Source organism: Mustelus asterias, chromosome 18 (genome assembly GCF_964213995.1).
Source record: "Mustelus asterias chromosome 18, sMusAst1.hap1.1, whole genome shotgun sequence".
NCBI classification, from domain to species: domain Eukaryota; kingdom Metazoa; phylum Chordata; class Chondrichthyes; order Carcharhiniformes; family Triakidae; genus Mustelus; species Mustelus asterias.
Genome location: NC_135818.1, coordinates 84,636,165 through 84,658,637, shown reverse-complemented (window position 1 = coordinate 84,658,637; position 22,473 = coordinate 84,636,165). Strand labels below are relative to the sequence as shown.

General features: G+C 47.1%; 1 protein-coding gene across 3 annotated transcripts in view; it reads left to right on the top strand.

The window, feature by feature from the left end:
- Positions 1–22,473, top strand: part of ttc7b (tetratricopeptide repeat domain 7B) — a 348,584-nt gene that overhangs the window by 281,334 nt on the left and 44,777 nt on the right. The window contains exon 20 of one of the 3 annotated variants that reach the window (XM_078234471.1): positions 8,663–9,410. The exons of 1 other annotated variant lie outside the window; for it this stretch is intronic. In XM_078234471.1, the coding sequence (XP_078090597.1) occupies positions 8,663–8,776 (114 nt within the window). In that variant the 3' untranslated portion in view covers positions 8,777–9,410. Of the gene's footprint in view, positions 1–8,662; positions 9,411–22,473 lie in introns of those variants that run through there. One more of the 3 variants, XM_078234470.1, reaches the window with a different exon arrangement.

Here is a 22,473-nt window from a genome sequence, read left to right as displayed (position 1 = left end):
AGTGAACCTATTGTTTGTGTTTTTCCCCCCTCAGTCGGAACAGTGCACAGTTCACCAGGAGATCCAAGCCACAGAATGCCAGCTTCGATCCCTGGCCTGCGCCAGTGGGATTAGGGGGTGGGGAAATTACAATTGGCCTCAGTGCCTCTGCCTCGGCCTCCCTCCCACTCCCTGGGCATTACTAAATCCTGCTGGAAAACACACATGGCTGCACGTCAGGTTGGAATCAAGTTGGGCGATGCCTCACCTGGTGGAATAGCCAATCATTTATGTAGGCTGATGCACAAGGAATGGGTAGAGGCGACCGACCAGAGGGCCGTGAATCACCCCTAAACGCAGCAAATATCAACACGTTGAGATGTGGGAGAATGAAAAAGCATTGGTCACTCAAGTCTGATTCAGGCAGGAATTAAAAAAATACAACTGGATCCTTTTTCGAAAAGAAAAAGGCACATTAAAAATTAAAACTGTAAAAATATCTGTTGTGCTGTTTCTAATTAGGGGAACAGCCAAGTGTGTGTTCCGTATTATTCTCAAATTGACTTTAACTGCATGCTGTGTACATCAGAGTGTTGCTGTACTCCTAGCTGCAGGCTTCATGTATGATATATATATATATAAAAAATATATATAAAATATATATTTGTGTGTGTGTTGGGCTCAAGTCGGCAGCTGTCAATTCATCATCGATGCAACCGATTCGTGTTATCGCACTTTCATTGGTATTTTTTTCAGAGTCAATATTTATTGATTGTCATTAAACTTATTTTCAACGGGCCATTGTATGATTATTTCTCCCTCCCTAGTTTGTGACCTGGTTAATCCAGCAGTGGTCTTTTTCTCTGATTCATTTCCCACTTCAAACAAAGTGCTGGGTGTGGTATAGAGCCACGTGGAGTCGGGACAATATCAGGGCTGGCACAGTGGCACAGTGGTTAGCACTGCTGCCTCACAGCGCCAGGAACCCGGGTTCGACTCCCGGCTCGGGTCACTGTCTATGTCGAGTTGGCACGTTCTCCTCGTGTCTGCGTGGGTTTCCTCCGGGTGCTCCGGTTTCCTCCCACAGTCCAAAGATGTGCGGATTAGCCATGCTAAATTCTCCCTCAGTGTACCCAAACAGGCGCCAGAGTGTGGCGACTTGGGGATTTTAACAATAACTTCATTGCAGTGTTAATGTAAGCCTACTTGTGACTAATAAATAAACCCTACCTTAACCTTCCTTTAGATTGGACGTCTGGTCCACGCAGAGTTAAACTGGACATGCAGCCTGTGATTTACCTCATCTTGGAGGTGAGGGAATGTTCAGCTGGAGTTTCTTCTCCTGGTTCCTATCCAGTAGCACCCCGACCTGTTTTAGCAAAGCATGCGGATGCGGAGAGGCAGTGGCACAGTGATATTATCACTGGACTGATAATTCAGAGACCCAGGGTAATGTTGTGGAGACCTGGCTTTAAGTCCCACCATGGCAAATGGTGAAGTTTGAATTCAAGAAAAACCTGGAATTAAAAGCCTAATGACCATGAAACCATTCAGAAAGCCTGCAGACTTGCGGCTGGACAGAGGGAAGGGAAATGGTCAGGGCCAAATAACAGCCTGCAAATCCGCGCCCCCCCCCCCCCGCCCTCAGCAAGCAGCCGGCCACCAAGGCAGCTCGCAAGAGTGCCTTGGCCACCGGTGGCATGAAGAAGCCTCACCACTACTGTCCCTGCACCGTGGCCCTGCGGGAGATCGGCTGCTACCAAAAGTCCGCTAACTGCTGATGCGCAAGCTGCCCTTCCAGTGCCTGGCGTGGGAGATCGCCCAGGACTTCAATACGACCTGAGCTTCCAGAGCTCGCCCGTCATGGCCCTGCAGGAAGCCAACGAGGCTTACCTGGTAGGACACCAACCTCTGCGCCATCCACACCAAGCAGGTCACCATCATGCCCAAGGACATCCACCTGGCCCGGCACACCTATGGGGAGTGGGCCTGAATCTGCTATTAGCTGTATAGAAATAACCAAACCATTGTTGTAAAAACTCAATTAGTTCACAAATGCCCTTTAGGGAAGAAACTCTGCTGTCCTTACCTGGTCTGGCCTACATGTCTAAAACTAGAGGGCATAGGTTTAAGGTGAGAGGGGAGAGATACAGAAGTGTCCAGAGGGGCAATTTTTTCACACAGGATGGTGAGTGTCTGGAACAAGCTGCCAGAGGTAGTAATAGAGGTGGGTACAATTTTGTCTTTTAAAAAGCATTTAGATAGTTACATGGGTACGATGGGTATAGAGGGATATGGGCCAAATGCAGGCAATTGGGACTAGCTTAGGGGTTTTAAAAAAAAGGGCGGCATGAACAAGTTGGGCCGAAGGGCCTGTTTCCATGCTGTAAACCTCCATGACTCTATGTGACTCCAGACCCACAACAATGTGGTTGACTCTTAAAATGCTCTGTGCAATGGCAGTTCAGGGCAATTAGGGGATGGGCAATAAGTGCTGACCCCGCCAGCAAAACCCAGATCCCATGAACAAATTTTTAAAAATGCCTGTGTGAGCAATGTGCACAGATAGGATGAGGTTCAACTCTGATGATCTCATTTAGTCCGACACTAGCTGCCTATGTTCTCCATTGCCCTGATATAGGGCCATTTTCCGGATGAGGTGTTGAACCAAGAGCCCTGGCTGTCCTCTGAGGTGGACATGAGATGTCCAAAATCACTATTTTGGAAGAAGAACAGGGGAGATCGCCCACGTGTTCCTGCCAATGGTTACTCCCTCAGCCAAAATCACTGAGACAGGTTATCTGCTTGTGGGATCTTGCTGTGTGCAAATTGGCTGCCGTGCTACCTACAGTGACTCAACTTTAAAAATACTTCATTGGCTGAAAAGCACTTTGTGAGACCCTGAGATGTCGCAAAAGTCACTGTCAGATTGCAAGCCTTTTTCTTTAATGGGAGGTAGTGCAGAGTGTACTGCAACATCGTTCCCATTTGAAATTATGTTCCAGATCATCACTTATCCATCCCAGGCTCATTGGTGAATAATTCGTCAGTTCATCGCCTGTAAGAATGGCAGTGCGAAACCTGAGGCCATTAATATCAAATAGCCACTGAAAAGTCCAAAAGCCTATCCAGGAGAAATGTCAATACCTACAGGATGGTTAGAATGTGGAACTTGTTACCACAAGGAGTGGTTGTGAATAGATGATATTTTAGAGGAAGCCAGATCAAGGCATGAAGGAGAAAGGAATAGAAGGATATGCTGATAGGGTGGGATGAAGAGACATTGGGAGGAGGCTCGTGTGGAGCAAAATCATTGACCTGTTGAGTTCAACGGGCTCTTTCTTGGCTGCACATTTTATGTACAACGTCAGACTCATGTCCTTGACAGCTAAGCTACAGGATACAGTCCCTGGTCAGCTGGTGTCTCAGAGATGCCTGCCCTGCTTCTGAAGGCTAATTCCAACATGAATTGCAAGCTGTGTTGTCAAGTAAGCCTTACCCTACTACTGTGATCTCATTAGAGACCTGCAACTATTAAGGAGAAGTTCAAATTCCTATTAACTGGAAGAATTGTGCCACATGATATCACATTTTAAACAAAAAATTTTACTGTACAGGAGTTAAACAAATAAAGTACGACTAAACACTATTATTTTGCAACTTATTATTTAAATCTAAATATTGCAATCAAACACTTTCTATTCTAATTTTATTTCAAACCAAGGTATGCCACAGCTCTCAGGAATTCACCATGCTCCTCAGTTAATCTCTGAGGTATGAGATTTCTTTGGATCCTTCCACTTGTATCCAACTGGATGAAGCATCTAATTCTCATTCCCTACCTCATAATTATGGGTTCCCCAACACGGGCATGGACCTCACTGCATTCTTGCTCAATGACTTTAATTCAGAAAACATCCTTGGTTTCCAATTTCCCTCTGCTACCAGATCAACCTGTTGACAACTCTTAGTCCACAGCTCCTGGCAACTTCCCTCTGCTTCTCCAAAGGACTCCAGACCCAACCTTCAACCATCTATTTCCATGGGAGATCTCACAGATAAAATTCAAAATTTAACCTCCCTGCAATCCATCCCCTTGGCAACGCGCTGTACCTTGGATGCTTCAGATAGAGATGTAAACAAATGATCCCAATTCCAAAACTTTCTCTGGGAAACTATATGAGTCATTTAAATACATTGTTGAAACAGCTGTAGATTCTGTCTCTATCCAAAAGAGGGACCACCCATTGTTTAGTGTTTTCTCCCTTCTGATTCTGGCCTTCTTAAAGGCCACCCTTTGAATTGTAGTTTAGTTCTGTTTACCAGCTTCTCAAACCAAGGGTTTTATCTTGTATTTAAAAAAATAATCCTTAAAACTAAAAGTTATGTTCTGGAAACATGAATCACAAAATTACTTATTTTGTCATGCTACCCACTCAAGCCAATAATTTCATCTTCTCAGCATTTTAAACAGGCCAGACAGTTCCCCTTGTTAGTTTTAACTCTGTCTCAGTCTCCCTCTGTATTTGCACCACATTCAGTTTAATTTTCTGTGTTCACCCCGTTTCTAAAGCACCTCTGGATCCTCCAACACCCTTTAAGACTAAAGAAGTACTTTTGAAATGTGGTCTGTATCATAAGAAACACAGCAATTAGCACACAACAAAATCCCACAGATCAATCGAGGCATAGGTTACCAAACCGGGGAGGTCATGTTGGAGTTGTGTAGAACTTTGGTGAGGCCACAGCTGGAGCACTGTGTGCAGTTCTGGTCGCCACATTATCAGCAGGATGTGATTGCACTGGAGGGGGTGCAGAAGAGATTCACCAGGACGCTGCCTGGGATGGAACATTTAAGTTATGAAGAAAGGTTGGATAGGCTTGGCTTGTTTTTGTTGGAGCAGAGAAGACAAGGGCGACCTGATTGAGGTGTACAAGATTATGAGGGACATGGACAGAGTGGGTAAGGAGCAGCTATTCCCCTCAGTTGAAGGGTCAGTCACCAGGGGACAAACGTTCAAGGTGAGGGGCAGGAGATTTGATTGGATTTATTATTGTCACATGTATTAGCATACAGCGAAAAGTATTGTTTCTTGCGCGCTATACAGATAAAGCATACCGTTCATAGAGAAGGAAACAAGAGAGTGCAGAATGTAGTGTTACAGTCATAGCTAGGGTGTAGAGAAAGATCAACTTAGTGTGAGGTAGGTCCATTCAAAAGTCTGATGGCAGCCGGGAAGAAGCTGTTCTTGAGTCGGTTGGTACGTGACCTCAGACTTTTGTATCTTTTTCCCGACGGAAGAAGGTGGAAGAGAGAATGTCCGGGGTGCGTGGGGTCCTTAATTATGCTGGCTGCTTTGCCGAGGCAGTGGGAAGTGTAGACAGAGTCAATGGATGGGAAGCTGGTTTGGGGGGGATGTGAGGAAACACTTTTTTAATCAGAGGATGGCAACAGTCCGGAATGTGCTGCCTGGGAGGGTGGTAGAGGCAGATTGTCCTTTAAGAGACCTCTCCTGCTCTTCAAAATAGTGCCATGAGATTGTTTTGTGTCCTGCTCAGAGAGCAGATCTGGGCCTCAGTTACCACTAATCCGAAAATCAGTGAACACAGAGTCGTCCTACAAATTGGATCTCCCCTCCTGGCACATCACTGGACCCAAGCAAGATCAGGAAATGGTCCTGATGCCCAAAGTTTCTGTAAGTGCAGAAGATCCCACCCACTGGAGAGCAGTGAGTAGGAGACAGCGAGGAAGCAGTGGACGAGGACCACAGTGTGAGAGAAACAGCGAAAGTAGAGAATGTGAACCTAAGGGGAATGAATGCAAGAGGAGCGCAGGTAAAAGTGGGGAGGCAGTGGTGGGGAGCCAGCAAGAGCAAAGAGTGCCAACCAGAAGAGAATCAGTGCAAGCAGACAAAATCAGTGAGAGCTGAATGCAATAAACTCCACTGGATGGTGATGGATAGTTTCTATTCAGTTTTAGATTTAAAGGTATAATTTCCTTGTCTTAACTTTTTACTATTTTAGTGTCTCAATCTTTTGTAGATAAATGTCTTAAATATCATTTTCTTAGACTTTTGAGCTCACTGTCAACGTTTTAGTCATCAGTGATTTCAGGTCAGTGGATTGACTACCATGACAGATCAGTGCAGCACGGGTAGCACGGTAGCACAGTGGTTAGCACTGCTGCTTCACAGCTCCAGGGACCTGGGTTCGATTCCCGGCTTGGGTCACTGTGTGGAGTTTGCACATTCTCCTTGTGTCTGCATGGGTTTCCTCCGGGTGTTCCGGTTTCCTCCCACAGCCCAAAGATGTGCGGGTTAGGTTGATTGGTCATGCTAAAAATTGCCCCTTAGTGTCCTGAGATGTGTAGGTTAGAGGGATTAGTGGGTAAATATGTAGGGATATGGGGGTAGGATTGTGGTCGGTGGGATTGTGATCGGTGCAGACTCGATGGGCCAAATGGCCTCTTTCTGCACTGTAGGGTATCTATGATCTGATCTAAGTGGGACCCATTTATGTGCATCCTGTTCCACGTGGGAACTCCAGGACACATTGTGCATCCTGGATAACAATGTGTGCAGCAAGTGCTCAAGCACAAGTTCCAGGTTTCAAAGCTTGAGTGGCTGGAGGCACTACACTGCACTTGGGAGTTTTCTCCATGGAACCTTTTAGGAGGTGGTCAGACTACAGTGATAGAAGGTGAGGGAGCGGGTAACCACCAGAGGAAGAAAGAGGGAGTGCTGGAATCCCCCGAGCTATTGGCACTTGCTGATCAGTTTTCAGCTTTGAATGCTAGAAAGTGTGGTGAGTTCATGGAAGAAGGTAATAAGAATCAAACCCCCAGCACTGCAACAAATCTGACTGCACTAAAATAAATGTAGAAATGCGGCAGTCATCAGAGTTTTGACACTTACAGACAAAGGCTGCTCTCAATTCTAAAATCTACTGGAAATGAAACTGGGAAAGATGCAGGACAGGCAGCCCCCGTTTCACACTCCCATCTTCAGTTAAAATTATCCTCAATGAGTCAACTGTGACATCAGAATGCAGTATTCTGTAGGAGCTGGGAGATTGTACAATGCAAAACATCATGTAATATTCTGCTACAGATTCAACCACTGTCACGATATAAAAACAGCTCTTATCAAAGTCAGAAGTGAGATCCTATGTAGTTGTGACAAAAGTAAACTAAACCTCCTCGTCCCTCTTGACCTGTCTGCAGCCTTTGACGCAGCTGATCACACCATCCTCCTGCAACGTCTCGCCCCTGTTGTCCAGCTTATTGAGACTGCACTCACCAGTTTTCATTCTTAGCTATCTAATTGTAAGAGTACCACTTGTAGTAGCTTCCCTTCCTCACACTATCCCCAAGGATGTGTACGCTTCCCCTTGGCGACATTATTCAAAACATGGCATCAGTTTTCAAGCATATGCTGATGACACCTGGCTCTACCTCACCACCAACTCCCTCCATGATGCTACTGTGGCTACCTTTCGGAGACAGCTTTGCTAATTCCCAGTACTGGATGAACAGAAATCTCCTTCAATTAATTATTGGGAAGGCAAACCATTGTTTAGTCCCCAATCCAAACTCAATTCCCTAGCTGGTGACTACAACAATCTCAGTAACAACTGCTTGAGGAAAACTGTCTGATCACAGCCTTGGTCTTGTATTTGACCCCGAGGTGAGGTTCTGATCACACGTTGCCACCATCACGAAGACTGCCTATTTCCACCCACATAACGTCAACCAATTTCACCACTCTCAGCTCATTTACTGTTGAAACCTTTCATCATTGCTTTGTTCCGGTAGCACAGTGGCACAGTGGTTAGCACTGCTGCCTCACAGCGCCAGGGACCTGGGTTCAATTCCCGGCTTGGGTCACTGTCTGTGTGGAGTCTGCACGTGCTCCCTGTGTCTGCGTGCGTTTCCTCCCACAGTCCGAAAGACGTGCTGGTTAGGTGAATTGGCCATGCTAAATTCTCCCTCAGTGTAACCCGAACAGACGCTGGAGCATGGCGACTAGGGGATTTTCACAGTAACTTCATTACATTGTGAATGTCAGCCTACTTGTGACTAATAAATAAACTTTGAACTTTAACCTCCAGGCTCACCTATTGCAGTGAACCCCTGGCTGCTCTTCCACATCCTGCGCCATAAACCTGAGGTCAGCAAATTTTCTGCAGCTTATGCTTTTACTTTCATCAATTTCCATTCCCCTATCACCTCTCTGCTCACTTCCATTGTCTCTCAGTCAAGCAAAGCTTTGATTTTAAAATTCTCAACCTTGCTTTCAAATCTCCACATAGTTTTGCCACTCACTATCTGTTATCTCCTCCAAAGTTACTGTGCCAATGTAATTGTGGCTCTTGAGCATCCCTATTGCTTCAGCATTGGTGACTGTGCCTTCAGTTATGAGAAATTGGGAAATAAATGCTAGCCTCGCCAGCAATGTCCGCCTCCCATGAAAGAATTTTAAAATCCTTAATTGACCTTGTGAAGGCCACCATTCTGAGCCACAGCAGTTCTTCTGATGTAGGCACGCCCACAGTGTTGTTACGGAGGGAGTTCCAGGTTTTTAATCTAGTGACACTGCAGGAAAGGTGATATAGTAGCAAGTCAGGATGGTGTTGAGTTGGAGAGGAACTTACTGTCATGCTCCTGCTCCCCTTGTCCATCTAGGTGACAGAGGAACCAAAGGAGAAAATGCTGGAAAATCTCAGCAGGTCTGGCAGCATCTGTAAGGAGAGAAAAGAGCCGACGCTTCGAGTCCAGGTGATCCTTTGTCAAAGCTAAAAGGCAGAGAAAGTGGGAGATATTTATACTGCAGGCTGAGGGAATGAAAGATGAGTCACAGCCACAGAAACCAGGGGAAAAGACTGCTAATGGCTGTCCCCAGAGAGAATAAAGTGGCAGAGGATGTGGACAAAGGCAGCGGATACACAGAACACCACCACCTGCAAATTCTCCTCCAAGACACACACATCATCCTGACTTGGAAATATACCGACCATTCCCTCGCTGGGTCAAATCCTGGAACTCCCTCCCTGACAGTGCTGTGAATGTACCAACACCACAAGGACTGCAGTGGTTCAAGAAGGCAGCTCACCACCACCTTCTTGAGGACAATTAGGGATGGGCAATAAATGCTGACCTAGCCAGAGACGCCTACATCCTTTGAATTAATTTTTTTAAATGGAGAGGTCCTATTACAGGAAGAGTCAGAATGTGCCGAAAAGGAGGCAAGCAGAAACAGACAAGCCTGTTTACTGTTCGGCTGTACAAGGCCAATATCAAACCTCCCAGCCCATTTCCACTTTGTTACATCACACACACAAATGCAGATGAACAATAACTTTTTGCATTGGCTCATATTTTTGGTTTCGCCATGGCAACACTTGGCACTTTAACAAATTAAAAATAGCAGATTACTCCTGCCTGTCGAGTTTCAATTACATTACAGCTATAAGCTTATGATGTTAACTGACGCTTGCATTTAATTTTGCGTTTTAGGTCACTGGGAACAAAAACAAAGGGAATCAATCTCCATTTGCAAATCAAACATTGATCCCCCATCGTTGTTTTGAAACCAAACCAAGTCGCAAATTCAGTGCTGGTGGGGCTGATCGCGGTTGTGGCAGCAGTGAGGATGGTCTCAATGTTTATCGTGTAGTGTGGCCGAGGATAGGCTCATGGTCCTCATTGCTATTCATTTGCTTGAAGCAATGTGTGTTTGGGATGTGAGCATCACTAACAAAGCTGGCATTTATTGCCAATATAATTGTCCTTGAGTAGGTGATGGTGAGCTGCCTTCTGAAATCGCTGCAGTCCCTGTTGTGTAGGCATACCCACAGTGCTGTTGGGAAAGAAGTTCCACAGGTTTGACCCAAAGATGATGAAGGAATGGTGATATATCTCCAAGTCAGGATAGCGTGTGACTTCAAGGTGATGGTGTATGCATGCACCTGTTGCCCTTCACCTTTCAGGAGTTGAGGTCTTAGGTTTGAAAGGTGCTGTTGAAGAAGCCTTGGCAAATTGCTGCAGAGCATCTTGCCAATGGTACACACTGCTGCCACTATACTGCAGTAGTGGAGGGAATGGATGTTCTAAGTGGTGAATTAAGCAATTATTTTGCCGTCATGGGGCGGCATGGTGGCACAGTGATCAGCACTGCTACCACACAGCACCAAGGACCCGGATTCAATTCCGGCCTCAGGTCACTGTGTGGAGTTTGCACGTTCTCCCCATGTCTGCATGGGTTTCCTCCGGGTGTTCTGGTTTCCTCCCACAGTCCAAAGATGTGAGGGTTAGGTTGATTGGGCATGCTAAATTGTCCCTTAGTATCACAAGATGAGTAGTTTAGAGGGATTAGTGGGGTAAATACGTACGGTTATGGGGATAGGGCCTGGATGGGATGTTTTGTCAGAGTCAGTGCAAACTCAATGGGCTGAGCGGCCTCCTACACTGTAGGGATTCTGTAAATGGTTAACTACGTTAACCATGTTAATGGTAAACTAAATGGTTAAAAGATATAATTCAGGAGAATTCCATCATACAGTGAGGGGAGCTGAAAGATCATTAACAATGTCTGATTGTCGTACCTGATCTCATCTACATGTGACTCCAATCCACACTATGAGATTGACTCATAATGAGCCTCTGAAGTGACGGAGTGAGTTTCTCAGTTAAACAATCCTGGCTGCTTCCAACTCACACCCATCTCAATCTGCCCAGGACACCTTGGGAGCGGCAAACCTCACGGCCAGAAAAAAACGTACGTTCCTGCAGAACTTTTCAGAAGCTCAGAACGTGGCTCAGAGTTCTTTCCAGTCAGTGAAGTATTTTTTGAAGCATAATCGCTGCTGTCATGGAGGAAATATGGCCGCCAAATTGTGCACAGCAAGATCCCTTGTGTCAATGACCAGATAATGTGTTTTTGTGATGGAGATTTAGGGACATAAATTGATCCAGGAAGAACTCTCGTGCCCTTCTTCAAAACTGGGAGTGCCGTGGGAGTTTTTACATCCACATAAAAGGGCAGACAGGGTCTCGGTTTAATGCTGGTATAACACCCAGAAGATGACCCCCTCTGACAGTGAAGCACTGCCCCCCCCCCCTTCACTCACCCCCCAACCCCGGCGAGGCAAGAGTGCTGCCAACTGAGAGGAAGAGATGAGCTAATGTTTGATTGCTTTGTAATGGTTTCTTGGAGTACTAGAACATAATCATTTGGAGGGGGTGGCGGAAGAAAGAAATTTAAATAAAACTTTGTTTTTGGTAAGCACTGAGCCACACGCACACACAGCGTGGGGCTCAGAGGAGGAACTTTCTAGAACTTTCTGACAGAGGATATTACATAACATGCTGACAAGCGGGCAGAGGTCAGGTACAAGATGCCAGCTTTAAGACAAAGAAGCAGAGTTTAATCTGGGACTGAATAATTCACAGGAGTGGAGAGATGTTCTGCGGGCTCGGTATCCATCTGGAGCTCAGTTTAATCTTACTGCGGGTTGACAAGGGGATTCTGCTGATTAAATCATGAAGCCGCTTTGCCATATGCCTCTGGGAGGGTTTTAAATGTTTAATATGCTTTGTATACGATCTTATTTAACTAATGCATTTGGCCTTTTGTTTGGGAATCTGAGCCAAGCTTATACGTTTCCAATGACTGACTCAGGTTGGTGGGCTGGAGCGTGCGAGAGATTCAGTAACTGCACTGACCCCGGGACTGAGCACTTAAAGACAGCCCAGCAGGGTGACACGGCTTTGCACAGCACCCACACGCATGACCCCGGGCTGCTGTCGTCTTTATTCTGTACCCCAGGGAGATGGTGGCACAGTGGTAATGCCACTGGGTTAGTCATCACAAGCCAATATCGTGGGTTCAAATCCCACCATGGCAGCTGGTGGAATTTAAATTCAGTTAAGTAATCAGTTAATTAAAGCTGGTTTCAGGAATGTTGACCATCGTCAATTGTTGTAAAAGCCCATCTGGTTCACCAATGTCCCTTTAGGGAAGGAAATCTGCCGTCCTTACCCGGTCTGGCCTACATGTGACTCCACACCCACAGCAATGTGGTTGGATTGGCCGAGCGAGCCACCCAGTTCAGGGTGATTAGGGAAGGGCAGCAAATGCTGATCTTGTCAGCAACACCCACATCCCATTGAAGAATAAAAGAGAAACAGGCTCCCACTCTGGACTCTGGCTCCAGCCTCCGACATTGTTCAAATTCATCTCCAGGAGCAGAACCTCATCTTTAAATTTCACATTTTGCGGCGACTCAACATTGAGTTCAGCAATTTCAGATCGTAACCTCTGCTCCCATTTGCTGGTGTTTTTGGATGGCAGCTATTGGCAATGATTCTGCATTTCTCATTCATGCCTCCTCTCAACCCGTAACTGTGTCTTTGCTGATCCCATTCCTCATAGAATCATAGAATCTACAGTGCAGAAAGAGGTCATTCGGCCCATCGAGTCTGCACCGACCACAATCCCACTCAGGCCCTATTCCCATAACCCCTTGCATTTGCCCTAGCTAAGCCCCCTGACACTAAGGAGCAATTCAGCATGGCCAATCCACCTAACTTGCACGTCTTTCGGACCATGAGAGGAAACCGGAGCACCCGGAGGAAACGCACGCAGACACGGGGAGAATGTGCAAACTCCGCACAGACAGTGACCCAAGCCGGGAATCGAACCTGGGTCCCTGGCGCTGTGAGGCAGCAGTGCCACCGAATGAGGAACGGTTGAGGACTCTGGGTCTGTACTCGTTGGAGTTTAGAAGAATGAGGGGGGATCTTATTGAAGCTTACAGGATACTGCAAGGCCTGGATAGAGTGGACTTGGAGAGGGTGTTTCCACGAGTAGGAAAATCTAGAACCACTGGGCACAACCTCAGATTAAAGGGACGATCCTTTAAAACAGAGATGAGGAGGAATTTCTTCAGCCAGAGAGTGGTGAATCTGTGGAACTCTTTGCCGCAGAAGGCTGTGGGGACCAGGTCATTGAGTGTCTTTAAGATAGAGATAGATTGGTTCTTGATTAATAAGGGGATCAGGGATTATGGGGAAAAGGCAGGAGAATGGGGATGAGAAATAATCAGCCATGATTGAATGGCGGAGCAGACTCGATGGGCCGAGTGGCCTAATTCTGCTCCTATGTCTTATGGTCTTATGGTGCCACCCGTTACTGTTAGCCTCACGCCATCATCCCATTTGTCATTGAATCTCTCTTACCTCCACCCAATCACAAAGCTTCCCTTTTGTTCTGTGCTGCCCCACTTGTCTTTCTCTGCCCCTGTTACATCTGGTTCACCCCCCCCTCAACATCCCGCCATCCCCCCCCCCCCCCCCACCCCCACCACCCCACCCCATTGGCTCCGTGAGAGCACCCCCCGTCCCCACCCCACCACCCCACCGGCTCCGTGAGAGCACCCCCCCGTCCCCACCCCACTGGCTCAGTGAGAGCTGGTCGAGCTGAAGTGTGAACTCCGTTTTCCTATCTCGGCAGATGCTGCTGGGACTCTGTGTGTTTCCAGCACTTTCTGTTTTTATTTCAGATTTCCCACAGCTGCGGTATTTTACATTTGTGTTGAAAGGCAACGAGACAGGAGTGGGCGGGTGGTTCTGGCAGAGCCAAACTGGCTCGAAATAGTTTGACATGATAACTAAATCAAACACAAACTATTCCGAAAGAACCAAAATGAGAATAGGAAATTTTGTAACATTTAGGAAGGAAACAGGAGGAGGCCATTCAGCCCCTCGAGTCTGATCTGCCATTACAGTTAGATCCCAGCTGATCTGTCTCCATAACCCTTAAATTTCCCCAATCTCATTGTGAAATTTTTAGATACATCCTCAGCAGCTTTTAAGCAGAGGCAATTTCAGATGTGGACGACCTTTTTGTATAAAGAAATGCTTCCTAAATAGCACAGCTCCAATTTTAAACTTATGTCCCCTTGTTCTCTCTTCCAAAATCAGAGGAAATAAGAACATAAGAACTAGGAGCAGGAGTAGGCCATCTGGCCCCTCGAGCCTGTTCCGCCATTCAATAAGATCATGGCTGATCTTTTTGTGGACTCAGCTCCACTTACCTGCCCGCTCACCATAACCCTTAATTCCTTTACTGATCCAAAAATCTGTCTATCTTTGCCTTGAAAACATTCAATGAGGTAGCCTCACAGGGCAGGGAATTCCACAGATTCACAACCCCGTGTGTGAAGAAGTTCCTCCTCAACTCAGTCCTAAACCTGCTCTCCCTTATTTTGAGGCTATGCCCCCTAGTTCTAGTTTCACCCGCCAGTGGAAACAACTTCCCTGCTTCTATCTTATCTATTCCCTTCATAATCTTATATGTTTCTGTAAGATCTCTCCTCATTCTTCTAAATTCCAATGAGTATTGCCCCAGTCTACTCAGTTTCTCCTCATAACCCAACCCTCTCAACTCTGGAATCAACCTCGTGAATCAACTCTGTACCCCTCCAGTAGTTTTTCACTCACTCTCTCTACCCAATTGCATCCTTTAATTGTCTCAATTTAAACACCTCAGTAAGAAAACCCTAGAGTTCAAGGCAATATTGGATGCAAAGGCTTGGAATGCAAAGGCTTGGAAAATAGGGGAAGCAGAATTAAGGGAAGAGAATAAACATTTGTAAAAGATATTTTTTCAGCTGGGGGAGGGGCAGAGGATTGGGTGGTTCTATCAGAGAGCCAGCACAGGGACAATGGGCTGAATGTCCACATTCTTTGCTGTAAAATTCTCGTCATCCATGAAAAGGTTATTCACAAAAATAAAAGTTACAGATTGGACATTGCTCTCTCACCCCAAGGCCACTGATTTATTTGGTTTTTAGTTTATTAGTCCACTCCAGGTATGGTCAGCTGACTGCTTGAGCCAGCACATTAAGCCGAAGCCATTTCCTGACCTAATGCAAGAACATAAGAATTAGGAGCAGGAGTTGGCCCATTCAATAAGATCATTGCTGATCCGATTATGACCTAACTCCATTTTCCTGTCTGCTCCTGATCGTCCCCGACATCCTTTAGATCAAAAACCAATCCAACTCAACCTTGAACATGTTAAGTGACCTCGCCTCCTGTGCTCAAGAGCTCTACAGACTAATGGCCCTCTTGTCCATTTTAAATGGGAGACTCCTTGTTCTGAATCTGTGTCCCCTAGTTCTAGATACGCCCACAAGGGGAAGCATTCTCTCAGCATCTACCTTGTCAAGACCCCTCAGAGCTTAATATGTTTCAATAAGATCACCTCCCGGCTCCAGGGAGGGTATTGGCCCAATCTATTCAACTTTCCCTCATAAGACAAACCTGTCGTCCCAGTGCTCAGCCTTCTGAGCCCTCTCTGACCTGCCTCCTTACGTGAAGAGACCAAAACTGGACACGGATGCAGTCTCCCTGTACAGCTGTAGAAGACTTCCTTTTATAATACGGTGACACAGTGGTTAGCACTGCTGCCTCACAGCGCCAGGGACCCGGGTTCGGTTCCTTGGGTCACTGCCTGTGCGGAGTCTGCACGTTCTCCCCCTGTCTGCGTGGGTTTCCTCCGGGTGCTCCAGTTTCCTCCCACAGCCCGAAAGACGTGCTGGTTAGGTGCATTGGCCATGCTAAATTCTCCCTCAGTGTACCCGAACAGGCGCTGGAGTGTGGCAACTAGGGGATTTTCACAGTAACTTCATTGCAGTGTTAATGTAAGCTTACTTGTGACACTAATAAATAAAAACTCCAAAGGTTAGGTGGACTGGCCAATCTGCAACTTTTATTTTTGTGAATAATTTTTTCATGGATGATGAGAATTTTACATTAACACTGCAATGAAGTTATTTTGAAAATCCCCTAGTTGCCACACTTTGGCGCCTGTTCGGGTACACTGAGGGAGAATTCAGCATGACCAATGCACCTAACCAGCGAGTCTTTCGGACTGTGGGAGGAAACCGGAGCACCCGGAGGAAACCTGGTCAGAGAGGGGTTGGGTAAGGAACTCCAGAGCTTAGGGGCCTCCGGCAGCTGAAGGCCCGGCCACCAACGATGGAGTGATTAAAATCGAGGATACTCAAGAGATCAGAATTAGAGTGCAGATTTATTGGAGGGTTGTGGGGCTGGAGGAGACTCGACAGATCGGGAGGGGTCGAGGCCATGAAGATATTTAAAAACAAGGATGAGACTGGGGTGAATGAAATGGTCGGTGTGCTTAAAATAATTTAATCAGTGTCTTTGTAATTGACGCCTTTATTAATGATTGGCACATTTGCAGCTGTCCGTAATAAGTGAGGATGATTTATGTGATGAGGCCGTATTCTGTGATTCCCTCTTTTATCCAAGAAAACAATATTGGGACCTTCCCCCCCCAATTCTTCACATCTTTAAATTGACAGGATTTGCAACAGGAGGATGGCAGAGATTACCACATTCATTGGGCCCTCAGTGTGGATGTCGGATTGACATGCTTAGAATATTTCATCTCATCTCACAGCATCATTGAATTCTGAGCACAGGAGTAATCTTTAACAGTCTAGACAGCAGAATTGTTCAGGCTCGCTGCTGATACGATGGTCTTACATGGAGTGCGTGCTTGACCTGACAATGTAGCTGTCATGTGATTGTTGCTGTGGGACTGGACCTTGCTGATCAGCCGAAGGTTAATAGAAATGGAACGAGAGTACGAGGAGGTGCCTTACACTCTAAGGGTAATCCAAGAGGTGTGTTCAGTAAGCGAAGAAGCATTGCTCAGAGGAAAGAAGGAGCAGGTGCCATGGCATGGCATCTGGGCATCAGAAACAACATCAGCATACCCACCTTTGCAAAGTCCTTATTAACATCTGGGGTTTGTGCAGGAGATGGGAGAGCTTTCTCACAGACGAATCCAGCAACAGCCCAACACAGTCACACACACAGAATCATACCTTACAGGTATTAGAATAGAATCCCTACAGTGAGAAGGAGACCATTCGGCCCCTTGAGTCTGCACCGACCACAATCCCACCGAGGCCCTATCCCCATAACCCCATGCTTTTACCCTAACTAGACTCCCTGACACTAAGGGGCAATTTAACATGGCCAATCCACCTAACCTGCACATCTTTGAACGGTAGGTGGAAACCGGAGCACCCAGAGGAAACCCACGCAGACACGGGGAGAACATGCAAACTCCACACAGACAGTGACCGAAGCCAGGAATCGAACCCAGGTCCTGGCGCTGTGAGGCAGCAGTGCTAACCACTGTGCCACCATGCTGCCCAAACTAAATCAAGAAAGGAAAGACAGATATTGTCCCAAGCTGCACCATTCCTGGGTATGTCCTGTCACACCAACAGAGCCACCAGTTACCCAGCAGAGCTGGCGGTGGCACAGTGGTCAGGAGGGAGTCACCCTGGGAGTCTTCAGCATCGGCTCTGGACCCCATGAAGTTTCATGGAATCCAGTAAGATATAGATAAGGAAACCTCCTGCTGGTTACCACCTACCACAGCCGCCGCCCCCCTCCCCGCCCCCACACTACTCCACACTAGTTGTTGAATCACTATTCCTCCATGTTGAATACCACTTGGAGAAAACTCTGAGGGTGGCAAGAACACAGAATGTAGTCTGGGTGGGGGACTTCAATGTCCATCACCAAGAGTGGCTCGCGAGCACGAGTACTGACTGAGCTGGCCGAGTACTGAAGGACATGGCTGCTCGACTGAGCCCGCAGCAGGTGGTGAGAGAACCAATAAGAGAGAAAAACACACTAGACCCTGTCTCCAGCATTCTATCTGCTGCAGATGCCTCTGTCCATGGCAGTATCGGTAGGAATGACCACAGCACAGTCCTAATGAAGACAAAATTTCACCTTCACTGAGGATACCGTCCATCGAGATGTGTGGCACAGCCGCTGTCTAAATGGGATAGATTCAGATCCAGCATCTCAAAACTTAACATCAGTGCAGCAGCAGAACTGTACTCGACCACAGTCTGTCACCTCACAGCCCGGCATACCATCCACTCTACCATTACCACCAAGCTAGGGGCTCAATGCTCGTTCATTGAAGAGTGCAGGAGGGCATGCCAAGAGCAGCACTGGGCAGACCTAAAAATGAGGTGTCAACCTGGTGAACCTACCACACAGGACTATTTGCGTACCAAACTTCATAAGCAGCAAGTGATAGAGCTAAGTGATGGGCAAAGCTAAACGATCCCACAACCAACGGATCAGATCTAAGCTCTGCAGTCCTGCCCCATCCAGTCGTGAATGGTGGTGGACAATTAAACAACTCGCTGGAGAAGGAGGCTCCACAAATATCCCCATCCTCAATGATGGAGGAGCCCAGCACATCAGTGCAAAAAACAAGGCATTACCATCAGTCAGAAGTGAATGATCTTGAGGTCCACAGCATCATAGATGCCAGTATCCAACCAATTCAATTCACACCACCATGATATAAAGAAACAGCTGAAGGCACTGGATACTGCAAAGGTTATTGACCCTGACAATATTCCGGCAATAGTACTGAAGACCTATGCTCCAGAACTTGCCGCTCCCCTAGCCAAACTCTTCCAGTACAGCTGCAGCACTGGCATCTACCCAACAATGTGGAAAATTGCTCAGGTATGTCCTGAACACAAGGAACAGGACAAATCCAATTTGGCTAATTACTGCCCGATCAGCCTTCTCTCGATCATCAGTAAAGTGATGGAAGGGGTCTTCGACAGTGCTTTCAAGCAGCACCTGCTCAGCGATAATCTGCTCAGTGAAGCCCAGTTTGGGTTTCGCCAGGTTCACTCAGCTCCTGACATCATTACAGCCTTGGTTCAAACATGGACAAAAGAGCTGAACTCCAGGATGAGGTGAGAGTCACTGCCCTTGACATCAAGGCCACATTTGGCCGAGTGTGGCATCAAGGAGCCCCAGCAAAACTGGAATCAATGGGAATCAAGGGGAAACTCTCAGCTGGTTGGAGTCATACCTGGCACATAGGAAGATAGTTGTGGTGATTGGAGGTCATCACAGCAGGAGTTCCTCAGGGTAGTGTCCTAGGCCCAATCATCTTCAACTGCTTCATCACTGACCTTCTCTTCGTCATAAGGTCAGAGGTGGGGATATTCACTAAAGATTGCACAGTGTTCAGTACCATTCGCGACTCCTCAGATACTGAAGATATTGATAGTGAATTATCTTCAAAGCAGTCTACTTGATCGACACCCCATCCAACACCATAACCATTCACTCCGTCCGCCACTGATGCACGGTGACAGCAGTGTGTACCATCTACAAGATGCATTGCAGGAACTCACCAAGGCTCCTTCAAGGCACCTTGCAAATCTGCAAACCCTAATACCTGGTGAACAAGAGCAGAAGACACATGGAAACACCAGCATTTGAAAAGTTTCCCCCACATCATGCACCATCCCGACTAGGGAACTGGGGAAGGGCAATAAATGCTGGCCTGGCCAGTGATGCCCATATCCTCTGAAAGATTAAACAAAAGAATAATTCAGCATTACAGAACCTCTCACTCACTGTAAGTCAGTATTATAGAGCCCCTCACTCTGTATAAGTCAGTATTATAGAGCCCCTCACTCAATGTGTCAGACTTATAGAGCCCCTCACACTGTATAAGTCAGTATTATAGAGCCCCTCACTCTGTATAAGTCAGTATTATAGGGTCCCTCACTCAATATGTCAGTATTATAGAGCCCCTCACTCTGTATAAGTCAGTATTATAGAGCCCCTCACTCAATGTGTCAGACTTATAGAGCCCCTCACACTGTATAAGTCAGTATTATAGAGCCCCTCACTCTGTATAAGTCAGTATTATAGGGTCCCTCACTCAATATGTCAGTATTATAGAGCCCCTCACTCTGTATAAGTCAGTATTATAGAGCCCCTCACTCAATGTGTCAGACTTATAGAGCCCCTCACACTGTATAAGTCAGTATTATAGAGCCCCTCACTCTGTATAAGTCAGTATTATAGGGTCCCTCACTCAATATGTCAGTATTATAGAGCCCCTCACTCTGTATAAGTCAGTATTATTATATTTAATGATCCCCTTACTTACCAAGGCATTAAGTGATTATATTAATGATTAAATCATTAGTGTTTGTGGCTCACCAGACGATGTATCGGATACACGAATCTGGGATAGGATGACTCACTGTAGGATAGTTACGGTTAGTATATGAAGCAGAGGTAATAATTTATTGAAATGAAACTGCAGATACACAGATTCCATCTCTGCGTTCAGTGATAATTACAACCCACGGAGGTGTCTGAATTTTATCCAAACCCTTCATTATGTGGATGAGCCAATATCAGGTAAACCCATTCGCAATCTCCTCCCGTGTGGTGGAATCATGTGGTCAAAAACAGTCAGCTCCTGTAACCTGTACTTTAAACAGCGGCAATTGTTGATACAAAACTGATTCTTCTCATTTCCTGGAATCTTTCTATCCAGGCTTATCTTTCGGGAAGTCAGGGTATTCACTCAGTTCAGTTTTGTCTCATCATTGGCTGATACGATTCCATTTCAGTAACTGTCATTTTCAAACTCCCAAAACGACTGCTTCACACGACCAACAGGAAAAGCCCGACCTCGATGGAAGGTCAGGTTTGATAGACCTGAGATCACTGCCCCCCCACCCACACTGCTCCCAATCACTGCCCCCGCACCCACGCTGTCCCCCACCCACACCCCACCCACACTGCCCCCCACCCACACTCCAGCCCCACTGCCCCCAATCACTGCCCACCCATCCATACCCCACCCAAACTGCCCCCAATCACTGCTCCCCCCACACACACTGCCTCCAATCACTGCTCCCCCACCCACACTGCCCCCAATCACTGCTACCCCCACCCACACTGCCTCCAATCACTGCTCCCCCACCCACACTGTCCTCCACCCACACTCCACCCAAAATTCCCCCCACCCACACTCCAGCCCCACTGCCCCCCACCTACACCCCACCCATGCCCCACCCACACTGCCCCCAATCACTGCTCCCCACCCACACTATCCCCAACCCACACCCCACCACACTGCCCCCCCACCGACACTCCAGCCCCACTGTCCCCACACCTACACCCCACCCACCCATACCCCACCTACACTGCCCCCAATCACTGCTCCCTCACCCATACTCCAGCGCCACTGACCTCCACCCACACCCCACCCACCCATATCCCACCCACACGATCCCCAATCACTGCTTCCCCACCCACACTGCCCCCAATCACTGCTCCCTCACCAATACTCCAGCCCCACTGTCCCTGATCAGCTACTGTCGGTGGGTCAGTACTAAGGGAGTGCCGCACTGTCAGTGGGTCAGTACTGAGGGAGTGCCGCACTGTCAGAGGATCAGTGTGGGTGGGGAGGCAGTGATTGGGGATCACATCTCCCACTCCGCCTGACGAAGGAGCAGCGCTCCGAAAGCTAGTGACATTTGCTACCAAATAAACCTGTTGGACTTTAACCTGATGTTGTGAGACTTCTTACTGTGTTTACCCCAGTCCAACGCCGGCATCTCCACATCATTAGTAATCCAGACCCAGGGTCGTGCTCTAGGACCCGGGTTCAAATCCCACTATAGCAGATGATGAAATTTGAATTCAATAAAATTCTGGAGGGTGGGAACTGTCTCTAGATCCTCTTCCCACTCACTCCTTGAGACGATGCCAACTGTCTTTGGGTCCACCTTTCACCTACTCGCAGATAGCAATTCAACCAAGACCTCACTGAATGAGGGAACAGGCTCAAGGCGATAAATGCTTTCTTTGTGTTCCACTGTTCCGATGCTCCACCACTGTTTCGACGTTCCACTGTTCTGATGTTCCCTTGTGATGTACAAGTGGACTGAAAATCGGATATTGGCAACAGAATTTTGGGTGACCCCAAATCCATGGAGGGAGGAGAATGGGAGTTTGATGAGGAGAGTTTGGGAAGAGTCACAAAGACATGGATGAAGATTTCAACAACAGATCAAACAAAACCAGGCAGCTTTGTCAACCTGGTTTGATTGATGGCATGGTTTGTGCTTACATACAACACCAACATTGCAAATGGTCTGGTTCTGCCTCACACAGTTGCCAGGGAGACGGATAGAGTTGGTAGCCAGAGAATCGAACACAATAACTTTGGTCTTTCCAATATTTAATTGATGGAAATGTTACACTGAAACCCTTCCCACCATCTCAGGAAGATATAAACAATCCCATGGCCATGTTTGTAAAGAAAATAGGGGCTATGCCCAATATTCCTGCCTCAACCAACATCACTTAGACAGATGACCTAGCCATGGATCTCATTGCTGGGGGAGCTTATTGGCAATGAGCTGAGCCAGGCTACCTGAGTGCCAAACTTGTGGACCAAACGCTTTCAGTAATTAGTGACTAAGGAACCTTAATGAACCCTTTCTGATGTTCTCTGTTGTGTGGAATGGGTCAGTCCATTTCTGATAACTCCAGATCGACTTTGTGTCAACAACACGATGTTTGTGTCAACA